This window comes from Apaloderma vittatum, unplaced genomic scaffold, assembly GCF_000703405.1.
Source record: "Apaloderma vittatum isolate BGI_N311 unplaced genomic scaffold, ASM70340v1 scaffold7288, whole genome shotgun sequence".
NCBI classification, from domain to species: domain Eukaryota; kingdom Metazoa; phylum Chordata; class Aves; order Trogoniformes; family Trogonidae; genus Apaloderma; species Apaloderma vittatum.
In genome coordinates this window covers 19,417-32,689 of record NW_009728964.1, presented here as the reverse complement: position 1 = coordinate 32,689, position 13,273 = coordinate 19,417, and the positions used below count along the sequence as shown (strand labels likewise).

General features: G+C 41.0%; 1 protein-coding gene across 1 annotated transcript; it reads right to left on the bottom strand.

Moving 5' to 3' along the window:
- Positions 1 to 2,798: 2,798 nt before the first annotated feature.
- On the bottom strand, positions 2,799 to 12,875 carry ACSL4 (acyl-CoA synthetase long-chain family member 4). Its single transcript, XM_009874261.1, has 14 exons — positions 12,525 to 12,875; positions 12,062 to 12,239; positions 10,235 to 10,344; positions 10,005 to 10,143; positions 8,826 to 8,976; positions 7,977 to 8,100; positions 7,414 to 7,485; positions 6,349 to 6,488; positions 5,732 to 5,904; positions 5,468 to 5,542; positions 5,047 to 5,238; positions 4,398 to 4,512; positions 3,569 to 3,726; positions 2,799 to 2,956 (listed from the first exon to the last, which is right to left on the bottom strand). The coding sequence occupies exons 1-14, from the start codon at positions 12,873 to 12,875 to the stop codon at positions 2,799 to 2,801; spliced, it is 2,136 nt and encodes a 711-aa protein (XP_009872563.1).
- Between the last annotated feature and the right edge of the window lie 398 nt (positions 12,876 to 13,273).

Sequence of the window (13,273 nt, the reverse complement as noted above, 5' to 3'; positions counted from 1 at the left end):
CCACGGGCTATCGCTTCATCTCTACCCTAGTTCCTAATTTGTAATGGCACGAATAATATTCTTGCTCAGCCTCCGTTTTCTGCTTCCTCACAAACTCTGTCACGGAAGGATTCAGAATTCACTGAAAATGAGGATGTAAGTCTTGCCAAACTGCAAGTGTTATACTTGCAAATAATCCTCGAGGTTGAAGGGAGCCCGATGGAGTCCTTTCCCTTCTCCAAAACTGTTTAAGGAGCTGATGTGTGTTGAATTGTCTTTTGCAGCACATCCATGTTTAGTTCATTTCTTAAAAGAAAAACCCGGCCCCCTGCAGGCTTTGTTTTCAGCTTGGTAGCCGGGTACTCGTTGCTGCTTCTCTTGAAGTTCAACTTTTGTAAGGTCTGCTCAGTTTGAGAGAGAATGTGAGGCACTGAAATAACTAGAGACAACCTGTGCCATACAGAAAGATCTTTCAGAATACAAATCTGTTGTTTAAATTGTATTCCACTTCTGAAAGGTTAACGTTGTGTATGTTTGTGTGTGTGTATATATATATATCTTGAAAATAGCAATTCTCAGTTAACCAAGACACAGAAGATACCTGCAGCCTAGATAAAATACATTTCATACAAATACATTCATGGTTTTTTAAAAAAAAATAAATCATACAACCTGCTGACAGACTCAGGTGCAAGGAACTCCCTTACAGGTATTTAAGGTTTGTGATGCCAACAGGCTGACTGAAAGTTATTTAATATTGACCAATTTTAAACATGAAAAAATCAGTAAATTGGCTCCATGACCGAGTCCCTTAAAGCTGCTCCTGATACAGGCAGTATTTCCTGTTGTCATAAACCAGCTGTATGCCTCTTCAAAAAAATAAATCTTTTTTTTTTTTCTTTTTAGAAAAGCTATTTACTCGTTCCGTTTAGTGACTGTTGAACTTCCACGCACAACCTCATCCATTCAGCTTTCTAGACTAGATTTTGTTTTGCCTTTTCACTCGGGGTTCTCGGCAGAGGAGCTGGCAGCATTCCGGACTGGCAAAGTCAGCCATGGGTGGCTCTGAAGCTGGTCCCAAGGAGAAGGGATGGGTTAGTAAATGAGCGTAAAGCCATGATTTATTTTTGCCAAAGTCTGTTTGAATTGGGAAAAAAAGAAAACTACACGTACATGCGATAAAGGAAAATCTTGCGCCGAAGTTGCGTGTTCGAGAGAAGCATCATACAAAATCTTTTTTACTTTCTGTACAGTGACAATACCAAATTTTTTTTTCTTTTTAACCATCATATACACAACACAAATATTATGAATAGAAATCTATAAATACTTGAAAATGAATTTGTAATATATAGCAGTCGAGGGCCACATCTGTACAAAATGAAAGCAACATATATAAAATGAGTAAGAAAGTGCAAAGTAGTAGAACAGTATCAAGAACCTCCACTTTTTACAGCATTTATGCTTCAAGTGTGAAGAGCTGGCAGGGATGCAGGAGCTCAGTTACAAGTCAAAAGAAGACACAGTACAGGATTCTGGACACAAAATGATGAGCCATTATTAAATTGTCTCTTCCCACTTCTTTGTATCTCTGACTTCCAGTTAATAAGAGAACATTTTTTTATAATGCGTTTCTGCCCAGAGCGATTTGTCCCTTTTAAAAACAGTCCCATAAAACAAAGTTTCCTTGGTCACAGCCCACTCCTCCTGTCAGTGAGGAATGTAGGTTTCAGTTTGCCTCGTTACGCTTACCAGACTTAAAAGGTGAACAGAAATACCTTTCCATCAAGTGAACACATTTAGACCCTGATCCCCTAAGTTACACAGGGGTAACCTGCACCACTACTCACGTGTTACGCGAAGGTGTTAGAGGATCAGTGCCTTAAAAACAAAGCCACCAACCACCCTTCCAAAAAGGAAAACCCCTTTTGAGTTTCAGATCTGCTTAGGGATAACTGCCCATTGATTTTTACCGCTGTTTGGCAGTCAGGACGCAAGTTTTGCGTTCAGCCTTCAGCTGCCCATCTCTCGCCTGCGCCTCCTGTAGCAGCGCGAGTCTTTGTTTCCTTTCAGGCTGTGGGTCCTAGTGGAAAGCTCTGCTCTGATTAAAATACAGTGGCAAGTAAAAACGTATTTGGTGAGATGGAAGCTGAAACAGTTAAATCAATGCTCTTGAATGAAATTTCAAATAACGTGTTTAGAAAGCTTTTCAGTTCACCTTTATTTCAGTAAGTGTACTTCTATATTTGATTTTAGGCACTGTAAATAATCAAGTTATTAACTCATGTGCAGAAGAATCCATCTGTTCCCAAGCAGTGTGTTATTAGTGATCTCTAGCACGTTCTTGACCAATGATGTCATCTTGGTTTTGTTTTTACATGGAGAAGGGTAGACTTTAAATACTCGTTTGTCCTCTCTCGCAAAGTATCTGACTACGACAGAAGAATCATCACAGTTACGTTAATTTTTCTCTTCAAAGTACAGGCCAGACTTCAGAATGGATTAAAGAGAGGCTGCCAGCAGTCTGAACGTGCTAGAGAAACAGTAACAATGAATTTACCTGGTCATACAGCTTCGTGCAGTGATGTCTGTCTCAAACCTGGAGATGATCACATGAAACTCTACAAAGACCATCAGTGTCTAATCTGCTAATAAGAGTTTGGAGTCTTAAGGTACTCTCTGTACTCGATAGAGACTATGGAAACATTCATCCAACTGGTGTATTTTCTGAATGTGTGATATCTACAGTATACGCAGACATCCAAAGTTGAGGCATGAGAAGGAACCATCTGCACAGCTCTCCGGTCAGCGTAACTCGATTATTTGCCTCCGTACATTCTTTCGATGTCGTTGATGTAATGGTTTTTCAGTTCTTTCCTTTTCAGCTTGAAAGCATCTGTTACTAACCCAGTCTCTGGGGTCCACGGCTCAGGGCTTAACCGGACTTTGATGGGTATTTCAAACCTTTCTAATTTCACTGCAGGGACAAGAAGAAACAAAAGCATCGCTAAGATTTATTTCTTTATTAGGTAGCATGAATCAGTATTTCGTTGGGCCACGTAACCAAAGGAGAGCATCCTGTAGCTTGTACAACGCAGCGTCCTACTTCATTGATTCGGCTTTTGATTGTTCAGTGGCAAGGAAGAGCAATTACAACGATAAGGACTGTGGCTGCTCCAAGCTGTAGGGGACAAAATTGTGTGGTGGGGGGCAAAGCTTTGAAATCTCTTGCGTAGCTCGTTTTCTTAGCAGCAAAGGTCATGTAACTTTTCCTTCCAAACTGAAAGCTCTTTTGGACCTTATTTTACCTGTACTAGACAAGCAACCTCTCTAGAATCAAGTTGAAAAAGTCTCCCCAGGTTTTTTTTTTTAAATGGAAAAAGATGAAGTAGGGTTAATCTGACCAAAACACACATCAATTCCTAGGACAACAGGCAACGATTTGCTTTGGCCTTTTCTCCTGATCATATGCTAAGTTTTGACAGAAACAGAGGCAATGGGAAGAAGGAAGAGTAGTGAGTGAGGATAACAAAGTTTTGGCTGGATAAGTACCATGAGATTGGCTAACTCGACAGGCCACTTGACTTACTTTTGTTTGCCACTTCTTTGATCTCTCGCAGTATTTCAGCTTCCATCGTGGGATTGTTACAAATATCTACCCAGGTTCCACTGATGCCCTTCTGCTCCGCCAACGCCGTCAGCTTCTTCTGATTAGGAACCACGAAACTGATCACATAAGACTGGTCGCTGCCACGGGATGGCAAAAAAAAAACAAAAGGGAAAGAAAAAAGATCCAAACAGTTGAGACTTTCATTCTGGGGCATAAAATCCTTACTTGGTGTTAGGTTCACAGACCCACAGTGCTTTTTGAACTGTGGTTACTCCCCTGCACAGAATCTTCTTGTACATTAAGTCTTCGCAAGGGATGACTTATCAAAGGTATTTGCAAGTTGTTTTACGATGCGAGGTTTGATCAGCGTCATGCTCTGCTCGTTTCACAAACGCACGACTCTCGGGCTTCCCAGCTACCTCTGGTGTTGAACGAGTTCTCTTTGGTTTCCCTTCGCCTGGTTTTAAGTTGAGGGGAGGGAGAGGAGAGCCTGGGACCAGTTCAAAAACTCCCTGGAGAGCTCTGGATCAGGCACAAAGGATTTAACTTTCTCTGGTGTTCTGACAGAAAGCCAGAACTTGGATGTATTGGGACGGGAGAAATGCCAACCGGAAAACTAAAGGTAATTTCTTGAGGTTTTAGGGACTCTGGGCACCTGTGCTGTTAGTTCAGAGATGCTGTTTATAATTTGCACTCCAGGGGGGTGTTGTTTAGTGAAAATCATGGAAAGCTATCATCAGAGAAGTGGGTCAGAGCCTGTATTTCATATCTACCCTAAATGAAGTTCCTAAATTAACACCACTCTTACCTTTTGGCATAAGCACAGATGTTGTCAATCAAAGGACAGTTCTTCAGTGCTGCCTCTACTTTGCCCAGAGACACGTATTCTCCTGCTTGTAGCTTGACCAAGTCTTTCTTACGATCTAAGAGTTGGGGGGAGGAAGGCAAAATAAGAAGCTTGTTTCATTTTAAGCTTTTGCATTTCCACAGACTCGTTCACAAAGCCACTCCAGATGTATTTTGCACGACGCAACGCAAGATTCTGAATAAATGTGAATTAAAGCATCTTATAAAATTTAAGTAGCTGGTAGCACATATGCATTCTGCCAACTTTTATAAAGACTTCTGTAAAAAAGTTTATATTTCTTGTCACACAAGTTGCATGAAAGTGATGGAGGCTCTGTAATTTAAGGTTTTGTAATTAACACCAAATATTAATCTCGCGTTTATTCTTTGAAGTCCATGTGCTAAATTTAGGTAGTGATGCCGTTTCCTGTGACATTACCACTTACAAAATTTCCCTGCACCTGTGGTGACTTTTGGGAATGTGTTTTACCCTGTGATTCTGCAAGCAGAAAACCTTAGCCCTGGCAAAGCCAACAGTATTAATAATGTGCTTAGAATTCTGTTTAGTCAAGATCCTGTAATATATTAAGATATCAAAAATTGAGGCCAACCTATGATCTGCAGACACCCATCTGGATGAAATTCCCCGATATCTCCTGTGCAGAACCATCTCTGACCGTTCTCATCAATGGAGAACTCTTCTGATGTCTTCTCTTCATTTTTAAAATATCCCATGGAGACATTAGGTCCACCAATTATAATTTCTCCTCTAGGATTAGGCTTGTCTTTGTTAGTATAGCCCCCTGAAAACAAGAAAAATCCCCATACAATTATTTTGAACTTCTATATTCTGCTGCCAAGGAAACATTTTGAAGCTTGAGCTAAAAGTTAACACACACAGATTGATGACTATTATAAAAGATAAAGAACAACTACTTCATAGGCCACACCTTGCTAAGCAGGTAGGCAAAGAAATGAGCTGAACTGAGGTTAAAGTAGTTAGTCTGAAATCAGAATATTTAACACTCTCACCTTCTTGCCAGTCTCTCAATTTTATTTCACAACAAATAAGAGGGGCTCCAACTCTGCCAGTGCTGTAATCAGCAACTTGGGGAGAGAACAAGGAAGAATACGTAAGATTTTTGTCATTTGAAATAGAAACCAAAACGGTAAATAAGATGGTAGATTTTTCTCAAGTTACTTTATTGCAGTGAAGAACTACAGCTATCTTGACTTGACAAAAAATGCCACCAAACCCTCTTGTGCATCTTAAATTTCCACAAGCGTTTTAACTACCTTCTGTAATTGTTCCAGCTCCACATGTTTCCGTTAGTCCATAGCCTTGGCCAACAGGACAGCAGAAACAAATGTTCATGAATCTTTGGGTCTGAGGTGAGAGCGGGGCGCCTCCAGAAAGCATCATGCGGACGTTCCCTCCCAGCAGTGCCTTGACTTTTTTAAACAACAGTCTTGAAAGAAGAAAAAGAAGCATTGGAAGTCCTTCGTTTGGTTCACTCTTACAAAAAAGAGACACAAACCTGCACACTTGGAACACCTCAACTTACTCATTCAGCTATTTTAGTGGGCAGCAGGGATAACCACAAATATTACCTCTGAACACTTAAAGATGGCAGAATTCCTGTAGCTCTACTAAAACATTCTGATTCTATTACTTAAATAAAAATCAGTCCAATGAAAACTAGCTAGTCATTTGGTCTGAACATTAGTCATTTCCCCTATTAAATATCTTACCCTTTTCCAGTGAGAATTTGGATTATTTCAGTTAGTCATTAGGTGACGCTTCCGCTCTGGATGAGAATTGCTTGATGCCAGATAGCTTAGATGATTAATCTTTTAATAATGTAAAAAACCACGAAGAAGAAAAGTACACTTGGACCCTGAATTATACTTACACGTTACACAGAGGTGCATCATATCCCCTCTTGATTTGTTCCAACTTGTAGTCGTAACCTATCTTGAACAGAGTTCTCTGAATATAGTTCATCTCTTGAACTTTACTCATGACATTTTTATAAATTCTGTCCATTATTTCCTACAAAGTGTTTAAAAAAAATAAATTACCATATAGACTAGACTAGCCTGTGTAAATTAAATTCCATGTTAAAAATAAAATTCAAAACCCCTACTAGTTTTCCTTTAAAACAGATAATACACTAAGAGTAAAAATGTCTTTAGGCGATGCTTGACCGTAGTGTTTTTAATGTGTGATCAGTCAGTCAATCTATAGACCAACACAGTTTGGAGCTATTTAAAATGGGTGGAATGAAGTAATGAAAATAGTGACTTACTCTTCCCTTTCCTCCTCTTGCTTTTCTCTCCTCACACCAGCATCACTGCGGTCATGCTGCAGTAATTCATCGTACCCCTCACGTTTCTGCAAATGCCTTTCCAAAGCTTTGATTTGTTTTTTTGGGTTTGGTTTTGTTTTTTCTTTAAAATGGGAGTAATCGATTTAAAAACTCTTGGCTATTCCCAAAAGATCCCGTAGAAAAACTAAATCCCAACTATTGGCTCGCTCGTCTTAAATGAGATTAAATCCTCGTACTCCCCCAGCACCACCACGTGGCAAAAGCTGGTCCTACCAGTCTTACGAGCCACAGATGTGACACGATCATAAAAGGATGATGCGTGATTCCAGGACAACCGAGGAAGGGTTTCTTTGCATTAGAAAGATACAAACATTTGTGTATTTTTCATCTAAAACCCAGTCAGAGGTTTGAACCAGAAAGGCTCTTGGCTTTAGCGCACTTGCATCCTTGTGCTCATCTGTGGCATCAGTTCAAGCACTGACCACCAGAATGTATATATTCTGCTTTTTTCCTATTGGTGGCTTTTACTTGCACATGAAGAGGAAAAAACGTTAGTAAATAGATTTTTTTTCTAGTATGAACAAGAGAGAAGGCCTTTTTTTTTTGAATATTTTTTTTTTCTGAACATATCTGCTTCTGCATACTTACAGGCACAGCTGCCATCAGTGTAGGCTTAAGCACAGTACAGTCTCCTTTGCTTCCTTTCTTAATTTTACTTGACTGTAATAAGGAAAAAAGAAAAAAGGCAATTTATGAAGCCAAAACCCAAGCAGCTCTTTAGGAAAGGGCTATAAAAAAGAGGGAGACACATTGGCATAGGATTTGTTTAAATCTCTTCCCTTGTCTCTCCTCAAAACGTTTCCTCTGTAGTTTTTTTCCCCACTGTGATGGAAAAAGTAATGATTAAAAATGTCAACCCAAATACTAGATATTTTACAAGCTCAGCCTGGTTAAGTCTGCTTTGTATATCTTTCTGTTAATTCCTCCCTCTACTACTTGCTTTCTTCTCCATCTTCCTCCAGGAGTTTTTGTCTGATGCGATCTCTATAGCAGCAAAACGTACAGAAACCACCTTTTCCAGCTTAATTTGCTCTTATTTATCTTAATTGTTAAATGGAAAAAGGCAAAGGGCTAAACAGAAGGTTTACAATAGCTGGATAATGAACTGAGGTTAAAAGCTTGCGTTTGCTTCCCCTCTCGCTGCCCCTCACCTGATCCGACAGCGTGAGCGGGGAGGAGTAGCCGATCCTGCAGCCGTAAGTGATGCAAGAAACTTCTGCCGTCAGTTCCAACACGTGGGCCAGAGGCAAATAACCGATGTACGTGTCCTTGGGTCTAGGACAGGAAGATGAGCTAAGTAATAATGATGTACAAAGTGGAGTGGAGACACCGTTTAACAGTTTTATTGTGTGCTTAGTTGTTTTTGAAAGACTTGGAGACGAGCGAGGCTTGTTCTGTGTGCAGGAAAGGTGTGATTTCAAACCACTTATTAAAAAATCAAATGAGGAAAAATCCTACCTTACTGCCATCAGTATGAATGACAGGATTTGCCTTGTTTTCTAGGAAATGCAAAAATTCCTTACTGCCCCACTATTTTCTCTCCTTGTGAAAGACTTTGTCCCAGGTACCAAACTTAAACTATAGTTTAAAATAATCACCAAGGATTTACAAAGCCTCAACAGTCGCCATAGCATCTCCTTCTAAAATACAACGGTGGAGAGCGAGCTGGTCAGTGCAGAGGCCTTTTTCAGTAAATAATTTGTCAACGAGGAACTTAGGGCTGTCACTTAACAAAGGTTTCAGCATCAAGTCAGGCCTGGAAGGAGTTTAGCAACATCGCTTCGTTCAGCTCTTCAGCCGTGACTGCTGTGACAAACACGTCCACGTTCATGAATGATTTCTTCAAAATATTAATGTGAGGGAGCCTGCGGTTTAGTGGGCTCACAGCAAAATGAAGAAATTTGGTAACACCTGCTGCCAGCACCAGACTTTCTAAGAACTGGTGTGGTTTTGGAGGTTCTTTTCTCCCTCCATACAGACGACAACAAAGCGTTCCTTACCCCAGTCCAGGTATTCTCTCGCACTGTCCCGTCATTCCAGCTATTAAGTTTTTATGCACCATCATGACTCCTTTTGGTCTCCCAGTAGAGCCACTGGTGTACATTACTAAAGCCAAGTCTGTAGGAGCGGGTCTGCTCGGCAGAATGCTTGCTACGAGAAAAAAAAAGAGTAAATGTTACTGATTCTTACCTACTTCAGAAATTCTCTCTCTAATTCATTGATGTGAAAAAAATTTCCTAGGAAAAGCCTTCTGAAAACCAAGTAAACCCCTCAAGGGCAGTGCAGGGGAGAAATACGGTATTGGAGAGGAACAACAGGTTGAGGAAAACAAAAACCAAACTCAACTCAACACCCCAAAAAGCCGCAGGTCAGCTTTTCTGTCAGTCGCTCTTCCAAAGCCAAGGTCGTAGACCTACGACTACTTTTTTTTCTTTAAATGAACCCTCCTCAGGCAAGCTGCTGGTTTGTGGAAAAGCAGTGAGCTTACAACACTTGAGTTTTGATTCTTTTGTTTTAACCCCTTGGCATTTATTCTTAGGTTGAAAATTATCGGCTTCTGCAGCATTCAGAGCAGCACAGACTGCTAATTTAAGGAAAAGAGATGATCACAGTTGGTTTTTCCTTCCCTAAAGCAGATGTTTACAGTCACTGCTGGCTGCCCAGTGTAGCAAGGGATGTAATGGTTATTTCTGTAGCTACAGATTGTTTTCTTAAAAAAATAAATTCCAAGCCAATAAGCAAAAAAACCCCAAACCCCTCAAGTGCTTCCTCCTCTTTTCTTAGGGAAAATAATGAAAATAAAGATGAATAAAGATGAAAGTAGCAGAAAACTGAACACTGCACTGTATTCCATTTCACTTCCTAAAAGAAAAGTGGAGTCTTCAAATTATTTTTAACTTCTAAACCACAACCAGAATAAAGTTTCACCCTGAAACACCTGACAGTCGAACACAGGTGCAGGACAAGAAACAGAGATCAAACAAATTTTCCATTTATGTAAAGGAAAGCCAAAGGATGAACTGGCAATCTGCCACTGCCTTTGTCAGAGACCTGCATGGGTGAGTTTTTGGTTGTTGTTTTGTTTTGTTTTGTTTTTCCTGCTATGTATCTCTTTTAAAATAGGTCTGATCTCACAGTTAACATTGCTCGGCTAGCTCGCGGTGAAGAGGTTCACTTACCGTTTTCTGGTTTGGCTCCTAACTCTTCTACTGTCTGCATACTATGGATCTCCACATTTTCAGGGTATTCTGATTTATTGACGGTCTTCTTGTCCACATAAATGATGTGTTTAAGGCAGGAGACTTGTGGCAACGCAGTCTGTAAGAGAGAAACGCACTTTTTAGCACCAATCAGGCTGTAGGAAGATGAGGAGGTTGCTTGTAAGCAGGTGAAGCTGGTACCAAATTACCTTAAGCTTGGTCTCAAGAAGCTCTATGCTAGTGACCAGATACGCTGCTCCGCACTCATTGAGACCATAGGTTACTGCCTCTTCCCCCAGGGTGGCATACAACGTGACAACTGGCGCAGGATGGAGAGGGAGAACAGGAAAGAAACGTTAAAGCAATACTAAAGGCAAAAGCTCTGTACTTCAGCTCACTGGAAAGCATCGCGGGAGGAGCGCGGGGTGAGTGGGAGCATAAAAGTAGCTCAGTGGGGAATTCTCTAATTTGGATACGAACCAGCTTTTTAATTTCTTTTTCTACTTTAGGATTTTACGCCACTAGAGACCTCAGGAATGAGGAGAACAGCTGTACAGGAAGCATTTCTTTACCAAAAGGGTGGTCAAGCATTGGAACAGATTTCCTAGAGGGGTGGTCGATCTCCCAGGCCCAGCAGTGTTTAAGAGGCATTTGGACAATGCTCTCAATAACCTGCTTTAACTTTGGTCAGTCCTGAAGTGGTCAGGCAGTTGGACTTAGATGCTCAGTGCCCATCCCCTTCTACTGAAATAGTCTGTTCTATTCTATAGAAGAGAAAGCATCAAAACAGACATCCTGAACTGGTTCTTACTCCGTGACTGCTCAGTGCCTAAAAGCCTAAGTCCACGCCTAAAGCCCTGCACTTCTTCCAGCAGCGTCAGCTACTTTCCTTGCTCCCATGAAATTTATTGATGGGGGCAAGGCAGAGAATCAGATGAGGGAATCAGGCTGCTTTTCATGCTGCTGGATTATTTTTAACTCTGAGTGGCTCCAGTGGTGCCATTAAGTGCCTCACAGGCACCAAGGAGTTCACCTCTTCCCGTCATCTCTTGGAAAAAAACCCCACCTTCCTTTAGTATTATCTGCTCTCTTAAACTTCAACCTCTGAAGACCATTAAAGAAATTTAATATTCCTGTGAAATAGGGTTTGGGGAAGGGACAAAAAGAGAGTCATGTTATATAGCTAATTCTTTCTGCCTCAGAGCCCAAGGATCCAGACCAAATTAACCGTCCTCTCCTACTTCAATAGCAACGTCCGCTTTTTCGTTATTGCCCTTTAAGAATCTCTGTTCCTACTCCTGCGTGACCTCTCCTCGTGCAGTCAGCTACTATGAATACTGGAAGAAGAAGCAGCAGCAGCCTAGTGCAAGCAAAAAACCTAAGGCAGCAACAAAAAGAAGCTGTAGGTCACGGTGTGTTGTATGCAGCCTGGGCCTGTGAGCGCACAGTAGCCTTTGCCACTTCCTCTATGTGCATTCAGTCAAAGTAGAGAATTTTGACAGCTTTCAAATTAAAAAAAAAACTGCCCCAAACCAGACAAAACCCATATACATAACTGTAATGAACTTGAGCAGTTTAAAACGTCACCGAAACCTCTCAGCCTGGCATGTGCTTTTGCGTACTCTACTGGTCTTATCTCGTCTTTTAACCATTTCGTGTTTTGGATGAATAAGTCAGGTTACAGAGAGAAAATACTATAAAAACCATTCCACGTTTTGGGGGGAAACACAACTACCGACACCTTCAGAGTATATATAAAAAGCCCCACACAGTAACTATACTGTTCTGTCATTCTAACATCTGGAACATTAATAAAACCAGTAAAAACAGTCTCATAAATATGAGCAAGTTAACTTTAGGGATCTTCATGATGTATAGAATAGAGTGGAGACTTCTAAGAATCAGACCACAGGCAAAGCTTATGAAATTTTTATATCATCAGTGATAGGATTGGTGGGTTTGAAATATTTAACAGCCAAACCAGTGCTGAGAAATGGTTCTAAACTACGTTAGAGGCAAACGAGTTAAGCACTCACGAGGAAAGTTGTACTTGAAGCAGGTTAGAGCTACGATCATCCACTCTGCTCGGGTCTCACAGAATATGACAACAGTACTCTTCGGGGCTAGTCCCAGGGCGGTCAGTCCACTCCCCAAGCGATTCACTTTCTCATTTACTTCTTCATAGGATAACCATTTGTAAGTTCCTAAAATTAACTGGTGAGTAATAAAGAAAGGAAGAAAGAAGAAATCGTGATGGGAAGAAGCTGTTGGTACAGCTCTACAGGCTCACGTGAGTTGGTGCATAACGCCATAAGCACACATGCTGCCGTTCCTTAAAAGAAAAACCCAGTTGCTTTCATTTTTCTTGAAGTGGAATGAATAGTGCAGGCATCCTGTATAAAATGGATGGTTTATCTCGTAAGAAGATGCTTAAGGAAGACTTCTACGGAGATGGCAAGATGCAAAGCAGTGAATTAAGTACAAAAGGTGAAGTTTTACCTTTTTGAACACTTTTCCGTTTGGTTGCATTTCATTTTCTTCGCTCAGTATTTCTCTGGTGCCGAGACAGTCCTTCTTCCCAAACTTTGCTAGAGCGTGGTCGAAGAGCTTGTCCAACGTGTCTGCGCCAGGAATGTTGATGTTTGCCAGGGAGTCGAGGTGCGTGACAGAACGGTAGGGGCTTCCAGGTTTGTCCGAGACGGGTTTAGCTTTTAAACGTTTTGCCATAGCCTTTTTCTTCTTCGCGTTGGTAAGAAAATACCACGGAATAAAAACAAGCATACTGTACACAGATATTAACAAGTACACAGGCAGCAAGAGAATGGCGCATACTTCTAGCCTAAGTTTCATTGCGGGTATTTAAACCAGAAAAATCTCTTATTTGTGTTCTGAGGTAAGAGCAAAGCAGCAGCGCGGTATGTTGGAGGAATAAGCAACAGTAAGTGAAGTTTAAGTAGTTCTGTTTCAGCTGCTAAAATTTTAGTAACCTTTGTGAGCCAGCAGCGGACGCCTGTGGGTGAAGACCAGAGCCAAGCAGAGAGCAAGGAAAAAAAAAGACAAAAAAAAGAATTTAATTAGTAATATTGCAGTCAGTCCATTAGTTTTAGTCCTTCTAAGAGTTCACTTCAAATGCTTCGAGACAAAGGAGACTGAAGTAACTGATTCAAGGGGCACGGATGCAGCACAGTTTAGCAGCCTCTGGAGACCAGAGGAGGAAGCTTTTCCGTACTTGTTTGTTGCATCCACAA